Source organism: Stegastes partitus, unplaced genomic scaffold (assembly GCF_000690725.1).
Source record: "Stegastes partitus isolate 25-593 unplaced genomic scaffold, Stegastes_partitus-1.0.2 Scaffold499, whole genome shotgun sequence".
NCBI classification, from domain to species: domain Eukaryota; kingdom Metazoa; phylum Chordata; class Actinopteri; family Pomacentridae; genus Stegastes; species Stegastes partitus.
In genome coordinates, this window is record NW_007578230.1 from 145,142 (window position 1) to 170,390 (window position 25,249).

At 41.0% G+C, this 25,249-nt stretch overlaps 1 protein-coding gene across 4 annotated transcripts in view; it reads left to right on the forward strand.

The window, feature by feature from the left end:
• chd3 (chromodomain helicase DNA binding protein 3) overlaps nucleotides 1–24,885 on the forward strand; it is a 45,566-nt gene extending 20,681 nt beyond the window's left edge. For 2 of the 4 annotated variants that reach the window (XM_008287408.1, XM_008287410.1), the window contains exons 30-40: nucleotides 1,199–1,361; nucleotides 1,491–1,660; nucleotides 2,360–2,555; nucleotides 2,684–2,782; nucleotides 2,889–3,020; nucleotides 4,025–4,133; nucleotides 5,521–5,653; nucleotides 8,838–9,033; nucleotides 9,975–10,138; nucleotides 10,481–10,607; nucleotides 22,601–24,885. In XM_008287408.1, the coding sequence (XP_008285630.1) occupies nucleotides 1,199–1,361; nucleotides 1,491–1,660; nucleotides 2,360–2,555; nucleotides 2,684–2,782; nucleotides 2,889–3,020; nucleotides 4,025–4,133; nucleotides 5,521–5,653; nucleotides 8,838–9,033; nucleotides 9,975–10,138; nucleotides 10,481–10,607; nucleotides 22,601–22,704 (1,593 nt within the window). In that variant the 3' untranslated portion in view covers nucleotides 22,705–24,885. Of the gene's footprint in view, nucleotides 1–1,198; nucleotides 1,362–1,490; nucleotides 1,661–2,359; nucleotides 2,556–2,683; nucleotides 2,783–2,888; nucleotides 3,021–4,024; nucleotides 4,134–5,520; nucleotides 5,654–8,837; nucleotides 9,034–9,974; nucleotides 10,139–10,480; nucleotides 10,608–15,452; nucleotides 20,556–22,600 lie in introns of those variants that run through there. The other 2 variants (XM_008287411.1, XM_008287409.1) reach the window with 2 other exon arrangements.
• The last annotated feature ends 364 nt before the right edge of the window (nucleotides 24,886–25,249 follow it).

The window sequence follows — 25,249 nt, forward strand, 5'->3', positions numbered from 1 at the left end:
TTTAGCTCCTGTCTCTTTAGGCCCCTCGCAAATATCCTAGTTTGCTCTAATTGGTCATCTAATCCAGTGAAAGCCAGTAACATTGGTTATGTACTGTAATGAAAGATCTATGAGTACACACAGAAATGGAAGAAAAGATTTTAAAAGCGTTTCAGGCAGGTTAGGAGCAGTGTGTTCTATGGGAGAGAACAACTCCGTTTAGCCTGTTACATGCACAAAAAACAGCTATAACAGACTGAAGAAGAGAGAAACACACAAAAACCAAAATGATTTCAGTTCTTGATGATCTATGTTACCAGCAAGTGTGGTTTAGTACTCCAGAAAACACTCCTTGAGCAACTAGTTTGTCAAAAACACAGCAGAAGAGAGATATGTGTGTGCTTAACCACACAAAATGTTTTCAAGAAGTCAGCCACTAATGAGATAGGAGCTCAGCTTCATTCGTTTACCACAGAACAGCAAGCTACCATTAAGTTATTCACCTTGCTGAGAAGTTGCGCAACTCATTACGGTCAGGCTGCTCGAGTGGGCGCAGGAACTGTTTAGTTTGCATTTGCAGTTAAGTAATTCACCTCTTATACAGCTGTGGGACTACAAACAGTGAACTGTGAGGCAGATATCAAAATGTTAAAATCACTGTGTCAATAGTACAAAAGTGTAGGAATTGATTTCATTGTAGGAATGGTGAACTCCACTTCTAACAATAAAAACTACTCTACAGAGAATCAAACAGGGGAAATACACTAAAGGACTATTGCAGAAAAAAAAATCCAGTCATAAATAATGTAAGCTTTGTTAAAATCAGAAGCATTATAGTGTTAATATGGTGCCTCCATATCAACATGTGTTTACAGGTCACTGTGAAGGAGTAAGCCATGTTGTAGTAAATAGAATGTCTGAGGCATGTTTCTAGTGAAGAAATCTACCATGACATCTTGAAAGATGTTTTCATCGCTCTACTACTTTCAGTTTGTCAGTTTATTTTACTTTGTCCAAACATCTTCAATCCAGCTTTCAGTCCAACTTGTTTAAACCTGCAGACATCCTGATCCGCTAACTGTGCCACAGGGAACGTGTGATATATTGCCAGAGAAGCAGGGCATGTGGGTGGTGTGTTTAAATGAGGTGGTATTAGGTAAAGTGAGTGCATGCCAAAATCTTTTTTTATTTTTGCTGAGTGTGTCATGTTTTTGTTCAGATCCAGGAGTTTGAGCACATCAACGGTCGGTGGAGTCTTCCAGAACTTAAACCTGAGGTCAGCATAGACAAGTCCTCCTCCAGGGCCTCTTCTCCTGCTGTGAAGACCGCCACTCCCACCCCTGATGCCAGCTATAACAACACACCGTGCACCTCCAAGCCAGGTAAACAACAACACACACAACAGCTCCAGCAGGGGGCGCTCCACGTAAAGGGCACCAATAAAATTAAAGCTGGATTCCATTGACTGTGCATGAATGTGCATCTTTGTTTTTATGTATGAACACATGCAGCGACCCCTGCACCAGCAGAGAAGTTGGAAAAGAATGGGAAGGAGGGAGAGAAGGAGGAGGACAAGGAGGAGGTGGAGGCCACAATGGATAAAGAGAAAGTGAAGGACAAAGACAAGGAGAAGGATGAAGGGAAGGAGGTTGATGGCAACAAGACGGGAGAACCTGATGAGGTGGGATGTGGTCCTCAAAACACAAAACACTCCACAGCTATTCTGTAGTTTTAAGTGGCCAATAAAAGTGCATCAATCACTTCAAATGCAGTTTTTATTTTTCATATATATTTACTTTTAGCATCTCTTTGTAAAACCTTGACACTTTAAGATTTTACAAAGAAGATATCGGCTGTTCTCAAAAGAATTTAAAAGCTTTCAGCCTTCTTTTACGTCAGAACACCATTTCTTTTTGTGCAATTTACAACAAATCCTACGTTCCTTACATTATTTTCAACAATTTTCCAAGGCACGTCTGAGTATTTGTGTGCTTTTTCATATTTTCAGGCAGCCATCGGCTCCTGCTCACTTTTACACTTTAATTAAAAACCCAAAATTACGTTGTAATTGCGTGGCAAGCATTGCAGTCTTGAAATAATGCCTACATTCAGTGTAATTAGAGTGGCATTTTCATACAGTGTGAAAATCTGTTTAAAGTTGTGGCTTCCTGGATGATGGAAAAACAAAAGCACTGCAGCGTGTGTTGGAACACAGTCATTCAAAATGTGAAGCATATAAAATTAATTTTAAAAAGGTCTCAAAATATAAACACACTGGTGTGGCTTGTTTATGTACAAATACAATAACTTTTAAATCTAATAAAATTTGATCAACAATGTCGACTTAGTAAGTGACAGAGTGTCGTTGTCTCCCCCACAGCTTTCTTCCTCAACAAAAGAAACATCGCAAAATGCATCTCCAGGCAAAGAAGAGAGTGACCCCAAGGAGGATGAGAAGAAAGAAACGACTGACGCTTCAGCTGCCACGACAGAGGAGAAAAAAGCCCAGGAGGAGAGTAAAGAGGAGACAAAACACGCATCGAAGCAGGACACGGATGTCAAAGAGGAGAAATCAGGTAAGAAGGATAAACAAAGGAAGCAAACTTGATAAGCCCGTAAGCAGAGCGGCATCTTTGTTGGGAGATAAAGGCTAACATGCACAAACACATAAACCTGTTTTATGTGACTTTGTTTGTTTTGGCAGAAGGAGAGAAGGCTGGGGAGGAAAAAGAAAAACATGAGGAAACAACCACAGAAGCAGCAGATGTCAAAGATAAGACTGAGGTGGCCGATTTGAAGAAAGGTGTGTGTGTGTCACTGTAGTGGTCTTCTTATCTATTAGTGACTATATGTTGCCATAAATACAAACTTGTGCTGCTCAACACATTTAATGTCTTTGGTCGTAACAGAAGAGGTCAAAGGTGAAAAGGATGTTGGGAAAGAAGTCAAAGCTGCGAAAGAAGAGGCTCCCAAGGGTAACGGGAAGCCTCCGGTTGAGCGACCTCGCTTCATGTTCAACATCGCAGATGGCGGCTTCACTGGTTCGTACTGATTTACCTGCAGTGGTTGTAGACTAGACTCAAATGGTTAAAACCGTGGTAGCAACAGCTGCATCATTTCTTAACTGATCAGTTACCCTTGAGTTCAACAAAAGGAGAATTTGCTTGCAGTTGCATAAAAACCTTCATTAGTGATTCATTTGCAAAAAATAAAGAGAATCCCTGGAAATTTCTAGACCCCTCAAGTAGTGCATGTGTTCATCGGAAATGACCCACTTAAGGATGACGCAGCACCAGAAAGCTTCTGTTTTTTATAGCATTCCTGTGTAGACATGCGGTTTCGGATGATTTGCACACAATGCACAGTGGTAGTCAAAAAAGAGAACTGAGTATGAGGCAACTTACTTGAAAAGATGTGGTCACATTCGTCTTCCATGATGTGAAATTTCATAGGAAATGCCACAAAAAATACACCGTAACGTCATGCTTCCGGTGACCAATATTTAGACGATTCTTCAAGTTTTATTTTAGCAAACACTTTCCTCTTTCCTCTGAATCTTCAGCAGGACACTTAATAATATTCCTTGAAGATACAACCATTGTCCTCTAACATATAATCTCGACACAGACAATGCACTTATATTTTGCACTTATATTTTGTGTTTTAATATTCAAGAAAAGACTGCAGACATCAGCTGTACATTGTAACAGATCTTTCCATTTTAAGACTGAGAAGAGTAGATTTCTTTCTCAGTAATGAAGAGAGAGAGGTGTAAGGGTCAAAATAACTTTACATGCTGACCAAAATGTAGCTATGAAGTCCAAACAACATAAAATTCACTGGTAAAATGAACAAACAAAACATTCCTCTTGCTTTCCAGAGCTTATACAAAAGCAGCAGTCAGCCAAAATTATCTCCACCTTGATCACAAACCCAGAAAAGCTGTGGGTGTGCTGTGGAAAACACCTGCAGCCAGGTTTCAGCTAGCTAAGCACTTTGAGACCAACCTAATTTCTGCTGCCTTGTGTTGGCTTCACCCCCGCAGAGCTGCACACACTCTGGCAGAACGAGGAGCGGGCTGCCATCTCCTCGGGGAAGATGAACGAGATCTGGCACCGCCGACACGACTTCTGGCTCCTGGCGGGAATCGTGATGTATCCTTGACAGCAGTTGCCCGGGCGATGACCCTGCTGTGTTTATTTTTCTATCGGCCGGCAGAAGCCCAGCGTAATAAGTCAACAAGCCAGCCAGAGCTCAGTAAACAGCGAGCTGTGTCTGCTGGAAGCTGATGTAGTGGGTCATTTAGTTCACGTTGTTCTCTCTATTATGGTAATTAAGGCCACGCTGTATTCACATAAAACTCTGTTTTCATTAATCTGCAAGCGAATGCTGAGGCCTAGATAGGCTGAAAGAAAACACTGCTTTGCTTCAGAAGCTGCTTGAAATCTGTTTTGTGCTTTAAAAAAAATCCAGTTATGCATTTTAATAAGAAAAATGCCTTTAATGCCACTCCATGATTTGTTGCGCAGCTTTGCATGAATACTGAAAGAAGGAGGAAAGCAGCTGAAATTACCCAGCAAGGTTACAGATTGTCAGTTTTGCCTTTCTGATTGCAGATATATAAAGCAAATGTGTTACAATATGTCTTTCTAGCAGCTGCGAGGTGGATTTTGTTATTTCCACAGAGAGCCAGGCTGCCTTTTTCTTGGTTTCCAATCTTTATTCTAGTCATGGTGATGCTAAGCTAACCTGCATCCAATTTTAGCTTTACAATGAATGGGCAGTTATGAGAGCAGTGAACATCTCTTCATCTGATTTGTGCTTGGGAGAAAAATAATCATTCCTCCCAAAATGTCAAACTGTTCCTTAGTGTTGAGCTTCGCTTAGCATAAAGACTGAAAGAAAGGTCTTAACATAGGTCTACTAGTCTACCAAAGCGCCGTTATTTAGTTTAATTCATAAAATAGGAATTTAAAACATCTGTAATTTCAACAGGAGTTCCATGCTGTAGCTTTTCCTTCCCAGGAGCCTTGTTATCATAATGAAGTTGTGTGGTTTGGTACCATCTGTGTGTGTCTGTAACTCTGTGTAGAGATCTATACCAAAGACTGTGCTTTACATACTGTGTTTGCACATCCTGCACAGTCAAGAGGTATTTATAGTCCTGCATAAAACCTCCTATAAATTCATAAGTAGGCTCCGTTTGTGCACTGAATAAAACATGAGACACGGTTAATAATCAAGGAGCTTTTGAAGTGTGAGTAGGCACATTTTTAAACTTGGGACAGAGTCAGGCTACCTGTTTCCACCTGCTTCTGGTGTTTACCTATTCATCCAACTCGTGGTAAGAAAGTGAAAAAGCATATCTTTCCCCAGTTAATTGGATGCATAGCGTTTGTGCAAAAAACTAAATGCCATCCCTGTTGAGCTGCAGTGTAATGTTTATTTTATTTATGCTGTTGGGTAGATGTGATGTCAAACACTGCTGCCGCTTACTCCCTCTGACAAAACGTGTTTCGTGACCCTTGACCCCTACACCAGTCACGGCTACGCTCGATGGCAGGACATCCAGAATGATCCCCAGTTCGCCATCGTTAACGAGCCTTTCAAGTCGCAGGCGAATAAAGGCAACTTCCTGGAGATGAAGAACAAGTTCCTGGCTCGACGCTTTAAGGTAAGACAGGACACAGCTACACCTTCATTTCGACTTCCTAAAGCTGCTTTCTACCCCACTGGTTTAGGGCTGGTACATTGAGTATATATAAAAAAAATCTAGCATTCTGAAATGTTAGATAGATACAAACTTTGACTAAATAGAATAAATTTGGAATATTTGATAATGGCTATGACCAACTTTGGGTACTCGACAGTCTCTACATTCTTTTGTGCTGTGGACCGGATGGTTTCGGTTGCTATAAAAAACTCTTGAGGTTCAGCATCTTGGATCACCTGACTTGTTTGATGGTCGGATGACAGATGCCCCTAGACCCACTTATTAGCCCAATGGTATTGCTGACGGCTGCATTTCTGGAAGAGCTCTCATCCTGTTTTTGAGCGGCTCACATGTTTCAGATCCTGCCCTCAACATCCTCATTTACTGTATTGCCGTCTCTGTCTCACTCCCGTTGTTTTCTCGTTAGGTTTCTCGCTAAATTATTGGAGGTTTTTGTGAATCTGGCATCAAAGGGCCTTTCTGTGTTACCAATTTCTGCTTAACGTGTTTTAGTTGTAATTGGTTGTGTAACAAGATGACCTCTTTTGAAACAAATTTACCACAAGTACCTCCTTTTCTAGGACACACATGTAACTGAATTGCTGTTTGGAGCTGGGTTTCTCATGAAATGCTTGCATTACTGCTGCTATGCCAGCTAGGACATTGATGATAGCAATATGTCAGAAAAAGACAGAGAGACGATTGGAGCAGTTTTCAGAAGGAATATAACAAGAGTAGATGGCAAAAGAGGGAATTACAAGAGCTTTTTTGTCATGTTGAATTTTTGGTGAAAACAAGACATTTTCTTTGTCTGTACGCAAATGAAAGGAAGTAACATTTGTTTTTTGTTTTTTTTAAATGTACTGATTTGATAGGAATATACAAGTATTTTATGCTCACAGTTTTATTCAGAGTACTTTTTTCATTGAAGGTACTGCTTTTTATCTAGTTCTTTGTTTGCAATCAGTGGCTTCAGCTGCACACTCTGGCAGCTACCAGAGAATTCAGCTGTGCAGGGGAGGAGCGTAAGTTTTATTAAGTCTGTGGAACTCATTCTCTGAGGAGCTTTCCACAGGCTGAACTGTTAGTTTGATGTATTTGTGCAGGAGCACATGCACAAGAAACACTGGCTATATGAGTCTTATTTTTAACCTGCTACAGTGTTTTTTTTGTCTAATTGTCAACCATGATATAGTATTCTTGTTCGTTCTGGGCAAGATTTGCAAGAATATGCAGTCTCTGTATCTTATTAGAATAAATCAAGCTCATGAGGTGAAGAATATTTGATGCTCTCTTGTCTGGTACCACATGTACTCGCTGTAATTGTCCAAATGAAACCCTTGTGTTGGGTATTGATTGCTCTCTGTTCACAGAAAAGCAGCTTGTCAGATATCAGGACATAAATTTAGGCGTAGTCGCCTGTTGACACTGGAAAAACAGCATACCAAGAGCTAATAGACATACCAAACACACCTGATGTTGGATTTAGCCACCAGATTAATATATGAGTTACTCACTGTAGCTACAAATTCAAACCATTTGCAGGTATTGAGACAGGCTAAAGATCATCTCTTCCTTATGCTCTTGTTTTAGAAGGTTATCTGTCGAATCATACTGCTCAGAATACATCTTCAAGTAACAGTGGTGGTTAAAGTTGGCTTTGGAAGGTGCAATCATAGCTTATGTGGAGCAAAAAGAAAAAACCACAACAAAAACTAAAAGGGCAAAATGGAAGTTAATGTATCAGAAATGCAATTAAATTTACCATTAAACTTTATAGGTCCATTCTGCTTTTTGAATTATTGATGACTTTAGCAAACCTTTATGAATGTGAAATTGGCCACCAAAATTGATTTACAATAAAATATTCTTTGGGTTCCTCCAGTGAGATCACTTCATGACAGATGGAAATTGAGTTTGTGCTTGCAAATGACTGGGATTTTGCTGCAGAACTAAACTTGAAGAAGAGACGCAGTGATTTTTGGTTTATTTTCACAAAAGTACACTTTTCATGAGTATGAGTGAAGTGTGAAATAAGCTTTATCTTAGGCAAGATTTGTAAGAGTCGTATGATTGATGGAAGATAGAAAAACAGATAAAGTGTATTTCGAGTAAGTTTACGTTAAAACAACGAACTACCAATGGGCCTGTAGTACACAGCTACTATGTTAACATGCACAAAGTATTACAGCTTTCGCCTTTAGTCCAGAAAAAGAGATGATATTCCTACTTAACTGTTTACGCAGCTAATGAAACTTAATATTCCTCACATTTTTCTATTTACATGCAGATGTTCATACTTCCTTTTTTTCCAGTTTTCACCAGTTGTCGACTTTTAAACATTGAAATATGACCTCCCTCTTTCATTCCTTTAACTACCTTAATAAAATAAAAGGTTAGCATTGGAATATTTGTGCATTTCATAAAACCAAATCCAACTTTTTCATACTGTGAAAAAGTCAGTGTGTTACTCCTTCTGATCAGAAATGCTTGTCTTTAGGGCATGCATCTCGACCCCCAACTTTGCAAACTGTTAGATAACTGGTTTGTTGACTGTAAACGTCCAAGAGACTGTGTGCAGAAAACTGCAGTAAAAGCCTCAACTGAGACAGATATTCTAAATGTGCTGTGAAAATGTATAAAGAGTGTCCTTAAAATGTGAGTATTTTCAGTATATCTTGCATTTTTTAATGGAAAAGTGCCAAATTTGGAATAATCCCAAATATGGAACATTGAAATGGAATAAGCAGTTTAGCTCTATGAAATTCAAAATATTGTGATTTCATTATTGTCGTATATTGCACACCAACTGGAAAGGCAAATAGAAATACGCTATGTGCATATTTTTAAAACAGCACTTTCATTTTGGAGCCCCATGTGCAGAAATGCCCATATCATACTGGTTTTTGGAATCCACTGTTCTATATTTTTCAAAGATCATTTCACCATTTTAGCTTTATATATTGCTGTTTTTGTTTTTTTTACTTTTAGTGGCCTTATTTCATTTGATTTATGTGAATGTTCCCATTTAAAGCAGTGACTGTTTTGAAAATTGCAGTATTCATTACTTTTGTTATAATACAGTAGATTATGAAGTAGTTGATGCACTAATTCCAGTGACTCCTTCCCTTCCACTGTCCTCCAGCTGTTGGAGCAGGCGCTGGTGATAGAGGAGCAGTTGCGGCGGGCAGCTTACCTAAACATGACCCAGGACCCCAGCCACCCAGCCATGGCGCTCAATGCTCGCTTTGCAGAGGTGGAGTGTCTGGCGGAGTCGCACCAGCACCTCAGCAAGGAGTCGCTGGCAGGCAACAAGCCAGCCAACGCTGTCCTGCACAAAGGTCAGCAATCTGCAATGGCACCAATACATTCTAGTGAAACTGTTTCTTTGTCGCATAGTAAATAAATCAACAAATTTGCCTGCATTAAACGCAGAAACAACTTTTGTGCCGATGTAAAATATAAGCAGAGGAGCTGGGAAAACAAACTTGGGCAGACAGATTTAGAGAAAGTGGGAGAGATTGGCAGACAGATAATGACAGGAGCACAGTGAAAGAGATCCACATCAACATATCTCACCGCAGCTGTTGTGCAATCCTTGTTGCTGCATTGACCATATCGCTCCGCCTGGAGCTGTATTCAGTAACGCCAAGCAGATAAGCTTACACTATGTTAAGTGATAGCTCCAAATATTTCCTCACTGGGTCCCTAGCAAGTCTGCCCATGTTTATATCATGCTGTCGAAAGAATAACATGCTGAGCACACTACTGTTCTTGTTCTCATCTTGTATGTCTGCACGTAACATTTTTATCAAACTACAAGTGGCGCTGATAGTCTGTGGGCAGTGATTAAGTCCATGTAGGGATGTGATGAGGGAGAGGGCAGATAGTAAAGAATGGGAACTGTAATCTGTTATAAAAACAGTGTCAGAAATGTGCTATTTGTCAACATGTTGTCAAATAAAAACAAAAAGTGCTGCGTAGTGTTCAGACTGTAAATTATATTTGACCTTCATAGTTATCAAGAAGCTTATTTTTAAGGAAATCTGAAGAACATTTGTGCAGAAGCAGTCAATCAAATGAGAAAATAACACGTGTATGTGATATACTTGTGCTGGGACCATTAGGAAAAGCACATTTTCCTGCACTAACCAATAAAGTTTTGAAATAAATTATCAAATATTTAATGAAACGTCCAGAAACAAGCTGGAAATAAAAGCAAAAAGAAGCACTTGGTCTTTCCTTCAAGTGTCGTTCATGTTGTTTGTTGTTGTCATTGCAGTGTTGAACCAGCTGGAGGAGCTGCTGAGTGACATGAAGGCCGACGTAACTCGGCTACCGGCCACGCTGTCCAGAGTCCCACCCATCGCCGCTCGCCTGCAAATGTCCGAGAGGAGCATCCTCAGCCGACTGGCCAGCAAGGGCACGGAAACGCACACGCCCCCGGTCAGCAGCCTGCATTGAAACACAACGCGCACACACACACACACACACGCACACACACACGCCCTTAATCGCACACACAAACAGAAACACTCACAAGTCGAAACCTGCTCGAGCTGCCTGCGCACTGTGGAAAAGTAATAGATGGAGGGCATCCAGTGAAAATACAGAGCCTATTATCTTGTCACCCACCTGTGCCTTTTCACTCCCCAACTGCTTAGTCAGCGTTTTTTTTTTTTTTTCTTTTTTCGTCGGCTTACATAACTCATAACTTGATTCTCCCTATTCTTACATCTTCCAATTTTTTTTTCACTCTACCTGTGCATAATTCCTTTCTTTGTGCAGCCCATACCTCCAGGACCTTACGCCACCCCTCAGAACTACGGAGCCCCCTTCACCCCCGCCCCCCCGAGCGCCCTACACTTGGGAGGGGCCAACTACAGTCAGATGCCGCCTGGATCCTTCATATCAGGTCAGTGTTTGACGCTCCAGCGACACTGACATCCTTATTGCTACTGTAAACGATGGTGTGGTCACGAGTCGGGGTGCGTATTTGGTATAAATCACCAGGAGAAGATGATAGAAAGTGTGTGGAAAAAAAAGTTGACATTTAAGCTACTTGAGTGCAGTATAAGAGGAATTTGGGAAATAGTAAGGCAGTAAAAATGCTCTGTCACTGAGCCATGGAAAATGCACATTTGTAGACGTGTGAGAGGAAAAAACAGGTTAGTGAGTTATAATCAGCAATAATAAACATCAAAAGGTATTAGAGCTCCGATAATTATAGCATTCATGATAATTTACAGAGGAAGAATACCTGTTTGTTTGATCTGGTTGACACTTGGCAGGCTGATGATTTAAGCCAGATTTATGCCTCTTTGCCAAGGTGTTTTTGCAATCTTACTGTAGGCGCCTCTGGCACAGGAACTGATTTATATCTCAGCACAGAATCAAAGGCAGTGATTGTCATAACACAAGCAGCTCATTTAGGAAATGTGATGCATTAATTCTATACCTAAAGAAGTCCTGTTTATGTTCTTTACTTCTTGCTTGCTGATAAAGGCGATGGTGGAAATGGCTTCGCTAGCTCAAGCACAAACTTCAGATTTGTCAAAATAATCTTGTTTAAAGCTGGAGTGTAGAGCTTTTACATAGAAATGAATGTCTGTTACAGTAAAGCCCTTGACACCATGAGTTCACCCAGTGCTGATTAATCCTGTCAGCGACAGGTAAATCTCTGTTTTTTGCAGTATATGGAGTTTTAAATTTAGTTTCTGTGGCGACGTTCCCGCGCTGGCTTACGGGTAGTAAAAGTGTTTTTATGTTCATCAGTGATGATTGGTTAGCCAGAGCTGAGGACCTACAGCTGTGGCTGCGTATTAGCAACAACTAGGAGCAACAACCTGGGAAGAGTTGACAGGGCATGTGCAATTGCTCCCATTGCCAGAAGGGGGAGACAAAAGTGATGTGCTGCAAGTTTAAAGGGGCTATTGAACCAGTACAGTACTCCTCAGGCTTTGAAAACAGTTGTGTAATGTCTTTTTATGGGTCTGCGTCAGATTTGTCAAGTCTGAAAAAAGAACCCTGGTGATGTCATCAGGGTTATCTCTGCTTGGTCTTGAGATTACTCATTCATAAATGGAAAACACTGAATGACAAACTGGGGTATTTGAAATGGGCTGGCATTTACCAGGCAGGAAGGGTGTGATGAAACGATGTTGAGTTGTATGATGGGAAATGTCTGGTGAGTTTTTTGCAGTTCAAACTAAAAGTCAGGATATTTTGGTCTCTGCTGCAGGAACTTTGACCTTTCTTATGTTAATGCATTTTATGCAAGGCTCCAATCTTTGTGGAAATGCAAAACTAAATTGCGTTAGTGCTCCTTTAAATGTCCCATATTGTGGAAATCTGTTTTTATTCTGTTGTGTGGTTATAGTCTTGGAAGTGTGAAGTAAAAGCTTATAAAGGTATGACGATGTTTACTTCTGGCATTTCTCAATCTTTGCCACAATGAGGTAGCCTCCCATCTTCACAGAGGAGTAGGACAGTTTCTCGGCTGCCACCGTCCAAATTCCAATAGTTGTCTACCTCAGACTTTGTATTATCCTGCCCACTCACTGCCTGCTACTTGTGAGGTGAGCCAGTCAGGTTTCTTTACTTTCTAGAAATGCTTCTGCTACCTCCAAAATGTCTTAGCCACGATCAAATCATGCTAAGAGTTCTGCTGATGGCTGCAAGTGTGAACACAAGAGTCTTCATGCACTCCAAGGAGCTAAAGAACTGAACACAAAGTGGCTTACTTTTATTATTGATGACAGTGTTGCCATGACAAGAGGAAAACCGGTAGTGTTAGCACAATGCACAGCTAAAATGGCTAACGTACCATAAGCTTTGCTCACAGGTCACAGCTGTGTGGAGACTGTAACGCTCAGAGATGTGGAAACTGTTTTCTAATCGATAAACAAGGCTTGGCTGGGCTACTGTGTTTTTATATCACCTGTTGGGCTTCAGTGCAACAAAACCCAGCCAGTGTTTACATCTGTTTGCTTCTCTCCTGACTCTTTGCTCACATATGCTGCATTTTTTTTCTACAGCTACTTTCCGAAGCCCTTTAAAGCTACATGTTTACCAGCGGTCACTTCATAGCTGTTTTCAAGCTGTGGCTCTGCAGCACTAAAATATGGATTTTATTGCTGTAATGCCGTCTGACAAATTCACCATATATGTGACTTAAAAACAACAGTTGTGCTGCGAGTATGGTGATATTTCCATGTAAGGTGAGAGAAAGTTAGAAGTGATGGAAAGTCCTGGTCTCACACACTCATTCACGTCTGTGTCGGCTGGTCTGTAGTCAATTATTTTGCTCTGTGCTGTCAATCAGAGATGCAAAGAGAGTCTTCTTCCTGAAGGGGGCAGAGACAGCAGGAGCTTAGCTGCATTTAAAGCTATAGACACTGAAACAGTTATATATAGAGAGAGAGCAAAGAGTTTTACACCAAAATCCTGACTGAAAAGCACAAGATAGCTGAGCATTTATAAAAAGTTGGTCCATGTTTTTTTCCCCCAATTATCTCCTCTGGCATCAGAAACCTGTGTGAGAAAACACAATCTCAGCCATCAAAGTTCTTGTGATCTACATGTTTCATCTCTCCAGTATATTTAAATATTTGAGAGGGTTCATGTCAGCTCCAGCAGAGCTACCCAGGCTCCACGACACCCTGATGAGGAAGCACAAATCCAGCTTTAGAGATCAGGACTTGATTACTTGGCAACTTCCACTTGTGATGGGCAAAACCAGTTCAAAGTGGTGCTCCTATTTTTAAAGATATCATCTGAGGAATTCCATCTTTATATGGTTATGTTGTTGTGGAAAAACATTCAGCAAAGAAAATGGAAAAACATGTTCGGGCTTCATGAAAATGACTGTCTCTGGGAAATGGGTATTTTCGGATTTCTGTGCACTGTACTTAGTTTTGTGATCAAGAACGGTGTTATTTAAGTCTTAAATTTCAATCTAATCCTTAAATGAGTGGCACAAAGGACTACCGGATGGCTTCTAAAGCGGCATTGTTTTAAGCACTTTGAATAGACACTTTATCTCCCAGAGCAGCTCAAGTTGTGAAACCTTAAAATCCAGAACGGAGTCCATATCGGAAAAAAACATCTGCAGCGGAGTTTGTGATGTGGCTGCCAGATAGACACCTGAAATAGACATTACCAAAATCAAACACAAACGTGCTGCGCTGCTATATTAAGGCATTTTCATCTCTTAACATGTCTAACCTCAAAACCTCAATACTCTGCTCAGCACTTACGGGATCTAATGAGACATTGTGCAACGACAGAGCACCGTCTGCAGCGCTATCAGACCTGTCGGAGGAGTATTTTCTTTTGCAGGCATGCTTATTATTCCTTGTGAAGTCCTATTGTGGCTCTCATTACTTATTGAGTTAAAAGGTTTGAAATTAAAATTTAAAGAAAAAAATCTGTTTTGTTTTGGCCTCTTGTCCCACTTCTCCTGTCTGCAGTCTGTCAGAGCTCGCTGGCAGTTTGTGAATTTATTTTCTCATAATTAGTTTGGTAACAGCATATGCTCTCCAGACGTACTCTCTGCTCTGCATGTGTATTCGTGTTCGGAGATGTTTAGATAGCAGAGATGTGGCAGAGATAACTAGTAAAACCTGATATTCCCCAATAGCTTTGCCCTAAAAACCACAACACCCAGCTTTCTCAGTGCTGCGCCTGCCTCTCGCTCGGTGTATCTTGATTTTTGTAATTGTAGACTGAAACATCTGTCAAAAGCATTGCATTTTAGAGAGCCAGGGCCTATCTCTGAAAATGTCATTATACTCAGCCTGTCTGAGTCTGGCCATGCCAAGAAAACATTCGGACTTTGTACCAAGGTATTTTGAGAGGGACAGAAACCGCAGCAGTTTGGTTGTGTAAACGTCGTGTTGTGACTTGTGAACTGGCAGAGGGCTGGGCCGAGCGCTGGCTGTTCAGAAATAGTTGCGCGTGAGTTGTGTTCCTCCGTGGGTTTTTGCTCACCGGAGCCTCACTGAAGGCAGCTGAGTTGAGCCGTGTGCAGTCTCCATACTCTGGCAGGGCACAAGCATGCAGCAAATGAGACCACATTTATGGTCTTGATTGGGGTCGCGCTGGTTCCTGACCTTATAAGATTCAGCCAGAGAGAAGAAGAAAAAAAAAAAAGCGAGCAGAAGAAATGGATGGAGTTAGAATAACAAAATTCTCTGATTTTGTGACCTCTTAGCTTCCCTCCATTAACAGCACTTTCCTAAGAGAAGCTCCCACACTTGAGTACACAAAACATGTCCAAAAATATGCTTGTCTGCTGTGGCACTTTTGAACTACACATCTACTACTTTAGCTGCACTCTGTGAACTCTGCTGCAAAATGTAACAATGCACCAAATGCTCCGGTGAAGAATTGTTTTGTGCTGTCTCACACGTGGCAATATCTCAGCATTTGCACAATATCTTGAAATGCATTTTGGAAAACCTGTTTCTGCCATCAGGAAGCTACACATCTGCGCTAAAAGGAGTCCCACATTTTAGACAAAACATCATCTTTTTAGGAGCGTAGAAATTAAAGAGATGGAATGGAGCACAAGCCCTCATGTCTGCAAGCACCTGCCCTGCTGAAGTGTCCTTGAGCAGGACACTGAACCCCCCCCCTCGACCAGCTCCAGTAGCTCTCTCCTGACCTCTGACCTCCCTGCAGAGGAGGGAGGAAAACTAAAAGACAAATCCCTTTGGGGACCAGTAAAGTGTCACATTATCCTGCTCCCCTCTCCGAGTCTCCACTACAGTCTGCCGCTTGTCTGCCCCCACAGAAGCCGCCGCCGCTGCTGGGGCCACCGGGGGAGCTGCAGGTGGAGCCACCGGAGGGCCAACCGCCGCCGGTGTTTGCCAGAAGACCAAGGAGCACGATGTGGTGCAGCGGCAGCGAGTGGTGGACCTGTGGAAGGATGGTAAGTCAGAGGGGGCCATTGGGCTGGAGCTGAGGATGCCCAAGTCCACGGTGCACAGCATCATCGTCAAGTACCGACTCAGCAACACGGTGGAGAACCTGCCGCGCAACGGGCGACCAAAGAAACCCTGAGGGGGCGAGGAGGAGACTCATGAGGGGACTGAAGAGAGGACAAAAAAAAAATTCCCGGAATGTATCAAAAAACGGAGACTGAAAAACAAAAGGACAGTGCAATCTTAAAAAGAGACGAAAACCTGAATGCATGTGAAGGAACTCCAAAAAGGGACTCAAGGACGGAGCACTTTGACACTGCTGGAATGTGAGGAATAAAAAGGGAGAGGACAAGCTCACTGGATGCATCGAATAAGGATGGGAGGCAACAAAAAAGGAGAGGACATGAAATGTGAAACGGAACGTAGAGGCGGCACTTTGATCCACAAAAGAAAGCAAGCAATCAACCGCAGAAAGAGTGGGTCCAAAATAAAAAGGGAGAGGTGAAAAGCTGGGCCTGAGATCAAGCACTAATGATGCTTGGGGGCTGGGATGAGGCAGAGACAGAAAAAAAAGAGAGATTACTTATTTGAAAAGGGAGCTACTGAAAAAAAAAAACTCCAAATATCTGACTTTGAAAGTCTGGACTGAAGACAAATGGAAAAAGACAGCATGTTAATGCAATCAGGTTTTTAGGATTTCAGATATGAAGGCTGAATCGAAGAAAAAAATGCAACAAAGGAGGATTTTTTTTTTTTTTTTATACCTCCTTCCACACAGTTCATAAGACTTCTTTTTCTGTTTCTCCCTCTGAGACGAAAAAGATTTCCCCCCAGATCAATTCTTCATCCGCCGGCTGACTGAACAAGCCTGTCCCCTCGATCTGACCCTGTACTCCCTCATTCCTCCACAGCCCTCCACTCCTCCGTATCTCTTTCTCAGTCTCTCACACACACACATACACATACATATATGTACACACTGTGGACCTCACACACAACCTGAAAACCTGCAAAGAACTTAATTTATCTGCTGAGTACAGGCAAATGAAATCCTTACTTAAAATAGAGTGGGACAAGCTGGACCCAGATTATTTTGCAAAAAAAAAAAAAAAAAAGGAAAGAAAGAAAAAAGATGGAAAAAAGAGTTTTCTAAGTATAAAACTCTACTTCCCATGGACTCTCTTGCCCTAGCATTCCTGAGTCCAACCAAGCATAGAAGCAAGAACCATAGATATATATATAAAAAAGACTGAGACGCTGCCTTTGTCCAACAGTCAGTAGCAACATTGCTCGAACCCAATCTGATGATGGACTGCTATTGAGACATGTACTGTATTACAAAGCATATTTACTATTGCACCTTTTTTTGTGGGTTGGGGTGGGGGTCACTTAAAGGGGAATATCACTCTAATGAAGTATTTACATTTCCTGTTTTTAAGCCTCATCACAGCAAAAAATCAGGATTTATGAGCAGCTCTTCCCCAAAGATTAAGACTGTAATCTATCACTGAAAGAAACAGACAGACTCACTTTGAAGCCTGAAGAGACTTTTTTTTTTCTTTTCTTTTCTTTTTTTTGTTCTTCGAGCTCCTTTATTGTGACAGCGTGATTGATTCCATGGCGGAAAATGTCCCCTGATCCCTGAGAAAATAAAACACTCTGGACTGTGTCATCGTTTTTCCAGCTTGGTGTGTGTGCAGTCGAGCTGTACATCAGTGTGACATCCCAGCCAGGAGGAACTCTTCGGCTTCGTTTGTGGAAGGAAGAAAAGCGAATTATCAATTACAGTCCAAACTCTTGTGGGATGTCTGAGTATTTTTAAGCTAAAACTGAGTGGTATTTCCCTTTAAGTTTAAAGGACATAAAGACCACAGAAGTGTAGTAGCGGTGTGGCCTGCAATGAGAGAATGCTCTGGGTGTGAATGGGTTGTTGTGCATGGTAGTTCTGCCATTTTTATCAAAACTAGTTCAAACTTTCAGTGTTGGTGTCCGTATGATACCGGAGGTTCTTTACCAATTCCAAAACAATACTTTTTGGATACTTTACTTGCAGGATTCTAAAAATGTTTTTCTACAAAACGCTTTTTTCTATTTCACAAAGTACTTCTCACATACTTTCATGGTCTTAACACGAAGCATTTTGCCAAAATACAATGTTCTACAATTAGCAAAAGCAGAACTTAAGGCTTGTGGATATTTTTATATTAACAAAGGACACAATGTTTATGTTTAATGTGAACGGGGTTGCCTGGAGTGACAAAGCTGCAAAAAATGATCACCACACTCTGCAGTTACTGTTGGATTGAGCGAGTGGTTTAGGATCTTTTAGCTTCATTTTTATTTTATTTTTTTATGTCCTGCAACTTTACTGTTCTGGTTCAGTCTCACTGCTCTCAACATTATTTCTAGCTGCAGGCAGCTTTTTCTGGCAGCTGGTGAACACGGTGGAGCACCAAAATAGAGCTACAAGTGAAGAACATTACACTTATGACAGGAAGCACAGCTGCTGACTGCTGGATGTGTAATTTGGCAGCTAGCATGGTAGCATATCAGCTTTTAAAGGTTGTACTGTGTCAATGTTGGGTTGCCCTCATGTGCTCTAAAATCAATGCAGCTTTAAGGTCATAGTAAGCATCTGTTGCCAGTTTTCATTACAGTTTTATATGCTCACCTTTCAGTATTTCAAAATGCATGTGCACGCACACAGCAGAGCACACGCATGAATACGAGTCTCTTAACACTGAAATCCTTAATCAATAATTTTGACTCCAACTGAAACTTTTCCAACTTTTTCAACCGATTGCGAAACTCCTGCAACGCCAGGATTTATGAAACTCTTTCACAGACCCAACAAGCCTGTGCTTTCTTAGTTCCTGAAAAGTTGACAGTACAGAGACACAAGGTTGTTCTTCATGAAAGGTTCTGGCAGAAATGCACTCACGCGAAGCTTTTGAGCGAAGCAGAAATGCTGCACTCGTTGCCAAGATGGCAGCATTCGCTTCTATCAGATAGTAGGCAGGACCTACAGGGGAGAGACACAGACTGACATGTTGGCCAGGAATGTTTTTTATTGCCTTTCTGGACTTCAGGAGCTCCATCCCGCTCAGTCCAGAGTCGGAGGCCTCAGAGAGGAATAAAACAGTCGAAGCTTAAGAATTCTCAGATGTGTCGTTTTGTGAGCTTTTGGGTTTATCATATTTTTTTACTGTAACTACAAATATCACTGCCAGCCTAATTTGGGACGAGAAAACGTTTATTTAACAATGTCTGCTGCTACTGTAAAGCTTCAGGCAGACTAGTGTGAGCGAGACAGCATGAAGAGAAGGGAAAGAGGAGGAGGGGTTTGGATGGACAGAGGTGAAGTATTATAGAGTGACTCTGGCAGCGGAGAGAACAGAAAGAATCTGTTATCTGGTGTAATACAAGTGCTTCCTTGAATTCCTTCTTCTGTTTTATCTTCATGGCTGCTTTACCTTATATGCCTTTTTGGTAGAGCCCAGCTGAGACTGTGGTTTTCTGAGGCCAAAATTGATATTTAGAGTCCTTTTATTTTTGGAATTCAGTCCCAGTTGATTTGCCAATACTTCCTGGCAGTTACTACAGTGAACTGCAACTAATGAATCTGTTTACAGTGCAGCCAAACAAACCCACATTTTAACCAAGAACTTGGTCAGTAATGGCATTGATCCGCTCGCAGACGGTGCTGAACAGGACTGTTTTGCTTTGTTAGACACGTTTCTGATGAACAGTTGTGCTAAATTCGACGAGGATGGGAAGCAAATGAAACTCACTCCCCAGAGGATGTCACATGTGACTGCTTCACAATAAAAGCTGAAGTGAAACGTTTTAATGTGAAAGAGCACCAGCTGGATATGTGAAGAGAGTAAATAGTTGGCAGTGAGTTGGCAGTTCTCAGCGAGATGTGATAAAAAGTGACTAAGCTGGATGGAACCTACGTTGTTAACTAAATACACTGAATCGTCAAATAACTGAAATAGCATCAAAAGCAGGGTTTGTTTACGTGAACATTTAAGGAGTTTAAAAGCTGTCGTTTTATTCTTCAGCATTTTTGCTCCCTTAGATTTGTTTTTTAAAACCTTGAAAAACACACTTGTCAGCACTTTGTGCTCGATAAATTACCTTCAGCATTTCTGTATCTGTGCTCAAATATCACATTTGTTTTCCTTCAAGGACTTTTTTTTTTTTCTTTCTCTCTCTGTTCCGTGTTGCTGTCTTCTACTTTTGTTACGCACCCTCAATTTCTCTTGCTCTTTCACCCAGTCTTTACCTCCATTTGTTTTGCTTCTTATCAGATTTTTTTTCTGCCCCCCACACACACACACACACACACACACACACACACACTCACTGCCTCTCTCCATCTCCTGCGCTGGCCTCCGCTGGCCAAATGCCATACGTTTTCCCATAAGTGGTCCCCACCAGTGGTTTTAGACACACACACACACAGTTTCAGCCCCCCCTTTAAACATCTTCAGCTCAATACGCTCCTTATCGCATCTTTGATCTGCACGGGGGTGTTATGACAGTTTATCTTTCCCCGTGGCGCGAGTGAAAGCAGTGCGCTGGCTTTGTTTTGAAAGGAGCGCTAAACTCGCCGTTCCACTCCCCGAGCAGATCCACGATAGCGCACAAATGTGGGAAGCACAGGTCCTGCTCGCCGGCCAGCTGTGCAGTTGTGCAGAAAGAAGTTCATTTTCCTGCATGCGGGTATTTGTTTGTCTGCGTCCTGGAGTGCCTGCGTTGGTGTGGGAATGAGTGTGTGTGTGTTTGCTCATTGCTGGCCTCACTTTGTCCAGGTTCAAAGCTCTGGATTCTGAGGTTTCGTCATTATTGTAAACATGATACTGTATATGTAATATGATATATTGATGTACTGTATTATGCAAGTTTTCTCATTAAAAAGTATAATAAGGTCATCTGGGACGGTACTGATTTGTCGATGTGGCTCCTTGTGTTGTTTCGTAAATAATGTTTTGGTTGAATTATCATCAGTAAACGAAGCCAAGACGGAGAGTATTGACGGAGATATTCTTAGTGCTTGTACTTCTCAAATTCAATCCACATTTCCCATAAACAGTTATTTTACAAAAGAGGATGTTGCGTCTTGCGTCTCAGCTCAGTTCAGCCGTTTGGCTCCACTGCCAAATATTTCCGTTCTTCTGGATAAATATTTTGGAAATGATTTTCCTCCAATGCATATGGCTGATCTGCTGGTTTTTAGGTTTCAAAATACAAAAGGAGCTCAGTTTGTATTTGGATTTTATGTCCCCAAGCAACCAAATGTCCAGCTTCAGAAAGACCTTTATTGTTGTTAACTGTAAACAAGGTTGATTTGAGCCGACTTGATCTTAGAAATGTTTTAGTGAAGTGCACAACTACATAGCTGAGGGGAGATTTGTAGTTTTGTTTTTTGTTTTTTTGCACATGTTTCGTACCAATAAGTATAATATGAGGAAGTACTGGCAGCTGCAGGTTAGCTTTAGGTCAGGACAGATGGTTGATCCCATCACCTGACCAATATATTTTTGAAAAAACATGTCAAACTAACTTATGTGTCAGGTTTGGTTTTTTCTTTACGAATTCTGTTATTTTGATATCAGCGAATTTACATTTAAAACAACCCCACTAACCTGTATTCGTGTTTGGTCAGAAAAACAAATATTAGAACATTTAAATCAACCTTTTATTTATTTATTATTTCATGAATTTCCTTTGTAAATGGTCCAGCTATTCTGGGCGATAGATACTTCAACTTATGACCTCAACGTTTATATAATCCTACTTTGAAGAGATAGAAAGTAATAATGCACCAGCATAAAGCAAAAAGAGCAACACTCATGCAAACACACAGCAGCACAGTTTGCTCAGTAAAATACATTCTATAATCCATGTTTGGAAGTTTTTACTGTTTAAGAAAATCTTTCTTTAAATTAAAAAAAAAAAAAAAGCTGTGTGGAATAAACTTTGAGTCTATCCGACCTACGTGTTGGAGAGCACTGGAAACCCCCGACCAGATCAGCAACTTTATGCCGTTATTGGCCAACTTAATGCAACGCTGTCTATTAGCACGTTTTATGTATCACATGCAAACATTTTAATGAAAACAGCAAACTGCGAATAAAAAAAAAATCCTCAGTTTCGCAAAAGCATGTTGTTGCACTTGCTCGAGGTGGGTTTTGACTTTTTAAAGCGATAATGCACATAATGGATGACTGATGAGCTGTTTCTGTTTTGGCGGTCTAGTTGTGTTTCTGGCTTCTTCTTCTGTATTTATTACTGCCATGTGTAACGTCGAATACAGCTCTACCTTCTGATGACACCATGCAGCCTCGTTTATAAAGTTTGCTTCACATTCGTGGAAACAGCCGTTGTGTTCCTGGACAGATTGTCTGTAGATGTCCGTCTCTCTAGCCAGCTGTTCGATCTTCCTTCCAGTGTGGCAATACAGAATGACTAAAAAGATTTATTTATCCATCCATTATCTGTACACCGCTTCAGCCTCACTAGGGTCACGAGGGGGGGGCTGGAGTCTATCCCAGCTGACTCAGGGTGAAGGCAGGAGACACCTGGACAGGTCACCAGTCTACTTTTATTTATTTAGGATGCAAATTATTTCAGAGACACCATAACCTGTTACTTACTCTGAGCTGAAAGAGCAGCAAACTTTTAATTTCTTGCAGGTTTTCTCCTCATTTCCTCCAAATTAGGTTGCAAGAAAATGCAGTTTACAGTTGGTTACCAAGCACTTTAAATCCATCTACTATCATTTGCAGGATAATACGCTTTTACCTGTAAAATATAACATGGAGTCATATCAGTTATTTAACATCTTCAATAACATAAGAAACTGTGTCTTTTGTGATGAACTGTAAACTTGAGATTTGTGTCTCGGTGGTGTGAGAGAACACAGCTAACGTACATGTTGAACTGAACTGGCCTCGTCTCTTTCTCCCCCCTGCAGTACTGAACGGGCCTCCCATGTCTGTAAAGAAGGAGCGGGAAGCAGAGCTGCTGGTCAATCGGCGGGAGCAGCGCAGCGGAGAGGTCATCTGTATCGACGACTAGACTACACACACACGCATACACGCTCGTGCACACACACACTGAAACCCATCTGCTGCAACGATGTCTTCGATTTCTGCACCACACTGCATCCAGTATTACGACTAATTGACTGAGTGAGGGCGAACTTATTGACCCGCTAGCGATTGTAGTTGCTTCATTTGAAAACACACACACACATATATTTACAGGAATCTTTTAAATTTTACTCTCCTGACTGACTACAATCACACACACACACATACAGTACAGAAGCACTCATGTGCACTTATTGTCCACGGATACACACACACACATCTACAATACACACAGTCCAACTTGTCTCATAACTTCTTGTGACCTTTTCTTGTCTGCCTCAAACCATTATACTCCTCATGAACGGCCTCCTCACGCAGGCCTCCTTCTCCTCTAGGGACGCTTCTAACCTCACCTACGCACACACACACAGACACACACATGCACACACACACAACGCTAAAACTCACCTCAATCCTAGAAACCTTTTAGATCTCTCAATAGACCATGTAACCTTCCTCCTCCTCCCCTGCTCCTTAAACTCTCGACAGGAAGCTGCATGTGAAACTAGACTCATTTCTGCCATCGCACTCCATCCCCTGAAGCATGCTCTAATCACAATAATGCTGTCTCGTGGAAAGGAAAAAAAAAAAAAAGAAAAAGAAGAAAAAATTTGGTATCAAGCTGTGCCTCCAGTCGTTTTAATACTGTTTCTAATTCTCAGAGAGAAGCTGAATCTCCGATTTCTCGGCCCGAGCAGCTCTAAGCACAGCTCCAGCTTTCCTTTTTTTTATTTTTTATTTTTGGCCTTTGTTTTGTTTCGCTTTTTTCAATGGTACATGTTCAGATAAAACACACGCAGAAAGGTATGATATGATAAATATATTCAGGACTTGTTCGACCACAAAGTATTTCCCGACATCCCGTCCATCCCGCTTCCCAGGTTCTAGTTTATGTACAGAGCTTTGAGGTATTTGGGGGGTTTGTTCCAGAAAAGGCCTCGCGACGACGCTATTTTTCAGAAACCTCCTATGAATGTTTATAACCTTTCATAAGCAAGTCAGTGTTATTAAAAAAAAAAACCCTATCGACCATCCTCGACACTCCTCTTGACGCCCTCCCTCTCCCTCCTCACCTTTCCTTCCCTCCCTTCTCTCAATCAACCTTTGTTTCCGTTCTTTTTTTCCAAGTTTCTATTTCTTTCTACAAAAATCCTGTGATATACTTTGCATATTTAAACAGCTCATTCGTGTTCTCTTGTGTTTTTACTCTCGCGATTATGAGTATTGTTGTTGTCGATGTTGCTGTTGTTCTCGCTGTTGCTATTTGAGAAAGAGCTTCTACCAAAAGAGACATTTTTTTGTAACGAGAAACTATGAAAACCATCACAGTACGTGCGACACATGATGCGCCTCTTTGCCATGTTTGTCCTATAATTACAAGAGAACGCAAACGAAGAAGTTGAGCTAACTTCAGAAGTAGATATATTACAAGAAAACTAATTTTTTTCTTGCTTACATTTTAGATTTGGGGCTTGCAAATGACATACATATATAGAAAAATAGGCCATATGTAACCCTAAATGCTTCTATGAGCAGAAAAGAAAATGCATACTATCTAACTCAAGTAAAAATACACAGTTATTATCTGGAAAAATCAGAGGCTGGAAATCCATTTTATACACCGCATCATTAAAAACGCCTTAATAAACATAGCTGAACAAATGTAAAGTCAATAAAATGAATTAAGAACCTGATGTCAACCTGTAAATTTTAGTCAGCACTGTCTGTTTTAAGTTCAAAATGGGAAAAAAAGAGATAGCTAGGTGTTCATTTATCCCATAAATTTTACATGGATCTTCCCAGAAGTAGTCCATTTTAAAAATGTGTTAAGTTTCAAACAGACGTTTTGCAACCCCTGAGCTAAAATGTTGCGTCAATAAATAAAAAAAAAAGCACTTAGTCCTTTTTTTTTTTTTTCTCTTTTACTTTGTCCTCTTTCCAGAACTTTGCGTTGATTTTTCTGGGTATCTTGTGTCACTGTGTATGTAGTGGTGCCGATCAAATGATGAGTGGCAGTGAAAACATGTCAATGATGACGCATCTCCTCTTTTTCTTTCTTTCTTTTTTTTTTGTTTGTAATAAAACTGAATGAAATGATAAAAAAAAATAAAATCAGTGTGTGGATTTTTTCATATGGCATTACATGGTGTTAAATGAATGGAAGGCAGCTGGTCCACCGATCCGGTCCAGACTGAAATATCTCAACAACTTACTGGATGGATTGGATTCATGTTCCTCAGAGGATGAACTGAGATGATTTTAAAGGTCCTGTGCTTTGTGTTTTCTGCTAATAAGCAAGAGTCAACATACTAACACAAAAGGACATTTAGCTACTGTACACAGCCTCAAAAACTCCATCACATCTGTCAGGATATTTTTATTTTACTGTAACTGTCTGATCTGTACAAACTACGAAATATTTTTGTCATGCCAAGTGTTTTAGTAGATTTTTTGTTTCACAGTTTCCCAGC